The sequence below is a fragment of the Pelophylax lessonae genome, assembly GCF_965119305.1.
Source record: "Pelophylax lessonae genome assembly, chromosome: 9".
Classification (NCBI taxonomy): domain Eukaryota; kingdom Metazoa; phylum Chordata; class Amphibia; order Anura; family Ranidae; genus Pelophylax; species Pelophylax lessonae.
Window position 1 is genome coordinate 29673148 of NC_138776.1, and position 3458 is coordinate 29676605.

Sequence of the window (3458 nt, forward strand, 5' to 3'; positions counted from 1 at the left end):
GGCTACGTTCACATCTTGGCGTTGCTATTTACAGGCGTTTTTCAGACGTTTTTTTCAGGATTTTTACAGGCGTATTACAGGCGTTTTTGTGCGGGTATTTTTAGGTTGACTGGTGACCAATGGAAAAAAATAAAAACGCCTGTAATGTGCCCAAAAAGAAGCTCATGAACTTTTTTGAGCGTTGGGCGTTTTGCTTAAAACATCAAAACTCTCAGATGTGAACAGGGGCCAATGAAATGAATAGGATTTGTCTTGTTGGGCGTTTTTTGAGCTGATCCTAGAGCAGAAAAACTCCCCAAAAACGCCCCAAAACGCCTACATGTGAACTTAGCCTAAGAAAAAAAACAAAAAACATACAAACAAACAAAGCTTGGATAGATGGTGAGATAAGGCAAGGAGAGGGCTCTGGAGTATTAGCGGGGGGGGGGGGGGGGGCGGGGGTGTCACAGAGATTAGAGTTGTCATAAAAATGTTGAATAGTGAATTAGGAAACTGAGGTCTATATTTACCATTATTTTTGTGTCAAATAGAACTATTCTTAGTTCAAAGGTTTTGCTTTCCTGGGTTTTAAAGTTACCTTTAAGAACCAAAACATTAAATTCTCCCATAGTGTGGTTTGGTTGTCATAAATGATGTCCCACAGGTGTGCAGATGATGTGGAATATCATTTTGACAACCAGACCACACTATGGGGGACCAGAATGTTTTGGTTCTTTAAAGGAGCTTTAAAACTACTCAGGAAAGGAAAACTTTTGAACTAAGAATATTAGTTTTATTTGACATAAACAAAAAAATGGTCTAAATGTAGACCTCAGATTCTTGAATCACTATTCAACATTTTTATAACCACTCTAACCTCTGTGACTTCCCCCCTCAAATTCCATAGCCCTCTCTTTGCTTTATCACACCAGCTATTCAAGCTCAATTACGATTGCTCTGTAGGTTTGTTACTCGTTCGTGTTTATTAACTAAAAACTTTGTGCATTAGTAGTGCTTGGACCTTGAAGAAGGGGGCACACCATGAAAGCTTGTCCAGAAAAGTTCTATGGTAGTGCAAATAGAAAAAGTATCATGGACAGTACTCAATTGTTTCTGCGGCAAGTGCACAAATATGACTACAATCTCCTCAAATAAATTCCAAAAATGATTAACTATATTTCCGTTTTTTTCTCATGCAGAGGAGATGAAGGAATGCTTGAACAGTACAGAAAATGTTTTCTATATTTCAGCATTTTCCATCTCTGAAACTGGACAATGTCTCCTTTTCATTGCAGTTCTATTGATGTATCTGGTGGCCGTCCTTGGAAACATGACCATTGCTCAATTGGTGTGTCTGGTTCCCCGACTCCATACTCCAATGTATTTCTTCTTGAGTAATCTTGCTATTAGTGATGTTATATATGTTTCAGTTACTCTTCCAAAACTGCTCTTCATACTCCAAACACATGTCCATTGGATGTCTTTCTCCGCATGTATGACTCAGGTGTACTTCTTCCCATTGTCAATGGTTTCTGATATATTTGTACTGACCTCCATGGCCTATGACCGATATGTGGCAATCTGTAAGCCGTTACAGTATTCCTTACTCATGAATAAAGATGTATGCATCTCATTGGCTCTGTCCACTTGGCTTATATCTGTGATTGCTGCAGCAATCAATGTGTTATCTGCATCTCTTTTATCCTTCTGTCTCACACGAAAGGTTGACCATTTCTTTTGTGATCTGAAAGAACTGTATGCAATAACCTCTAGTGATGTTACAAGCAGAAACTTACTTATGTTATGTGAGGATATACTGTTGGCATCTTTTCCCTTTTTGCTTATTATAACCTCCTACGTATTTATCATCTCCACCATACTGAAAATCCGTTCCTCAGAGGGACGAATGAAAGCTTATTCCAGTTGCACCTCTCACCTCACCACAGTAATATTATTCTATGGTCCAATCAATATATTGTATGGCAAACCAGAATCTGAAGGTTCTAAGGAACTGGACAAGTTGCTGACTTTGCTTTATACAGCAGTGGTTCCAATGCTCAACCCGTTTGTCTACACTTTGAGGAACAAAGATATTTTGAATGCTATAAGAAATATAAAAAGGAACAGGAACCTGATTTCCATTAAATAATTTTTCAGCAGATACTATAAATAATTATTTTGTATTAAATTATTATTATTTTTTTTATTATTATTATTATTATTATATTTTTCAGAGCCAGAATGTTTTAAAATAGGTTTGGCAAGGTGTTGGAAACCCTCTTCAGGGATTTTGTTTCATACTATCTTAATAGCATCATGTGGCATCTCCAGCTCTGTCAGTCATACATTTTTGCCATTTTCACTTTGGTCCAAAATATTCAGATTCTAATGCAGCTATCTGTATGTGAGAGCAGAAACTGAAATTTAACAGACTAGAGAACATTGTTCTACAAATTAAATCAAATAAACCCCAGCAGAATAACCTAATCCCAGCAAAAATTGTGATACATGGTTACATAGTTAGTCAGGTTGAAAAAAGTCCATCTGGCTCCACCAATAAAAAAAAAAAAACAGTAATGAAAACCCAACCATACAATCCCATATACACAATCCTATACCCACAGTTGTATATTTGTCTATGTTGCTGCGAACACTATTTAACATTATTTTTACCCACACCTTGAATGAATATTAGCTATATATATGCAGCACAGGTTATTCAGATGTGCAATGATCCTCACCTTTCAATTAAAATCATAATATAACAACCAAAATAATGTCAAAATTTGATTAATTAAAAATTCACTGCATGCTGGCAATGAACAACAAACTATAAAATCAGCGTAAATCTACCCTACAATCTTATGTATCCTATAATATCATACAAAAAAAGTGCAATAGTCATGATGTATAATAATACTTATAAAAAAGAAAAACTTTTTCTGTTAATCAGTGCAAAAATATGTTGTAGAGATAGTGATAAAAAGTTGAAGAAATATGTTATAAAAAATAATTCAAATCAGTGAAAGATTCAGCGAAATAAATGTGGGCTAACAAAACAATTCATATCAATAAATAAATCAATTGATATACATAAAAATAAAAACATCACAAAAAATTCATAAACAATGTACATCCAATAATATTGCTAATAAAGTCCCAAAAACATTCAAATAAAGTGCAGAAAGGTCAGTATATTCTGTGCAACGAATCTTCTGTGCCAATCCACACCCAGTGTACTCCTTCACCAATCACCCCAAACTGACTCACCAGATGGATTGGCTGGTAAAATTATAAACCAGCTACTGTGCCTCTTCATATATACAGTATATCCACCAAACAGGTCCACAATCCACTCTGCGTTTCCACTTTTGGGTGGAACTCCGCTTTAATAATATTAAGTGCACTTAAAATGTGTTGTGCACTACACTGTTGTGCACACAGAATTGACCCCTAAATTTAGGCTGAAAAGGCATTTA

At 35.6% G+C, this 3458-nt stretch overlaps 1 protein-coding gene across 1 annotated transcript; it reads left to right on the forward strand.

Annotated features, from left to right (window-relative positions):
- Positions 1-1183: 1183 nt before the first annotated feature.
- LOC309564630 (olfactory receptor 1J21-like) lies at positions 1184-2128 on the forward strand (the record flags this gene model as incomplete). Its single annotated transcript, XM_082269291.1, has 1 exon — positions 1184-2128. The coding sequence occupies one exon, from the start codon at positions 1184-1186 to the stop codon at positions 2126-2128; it is 945 nt and encodes a 314-aa protein (XP_082125417.1).
- Between the last annotated feature and the right edge of the window lie 1330 nt (positions 2129-3458).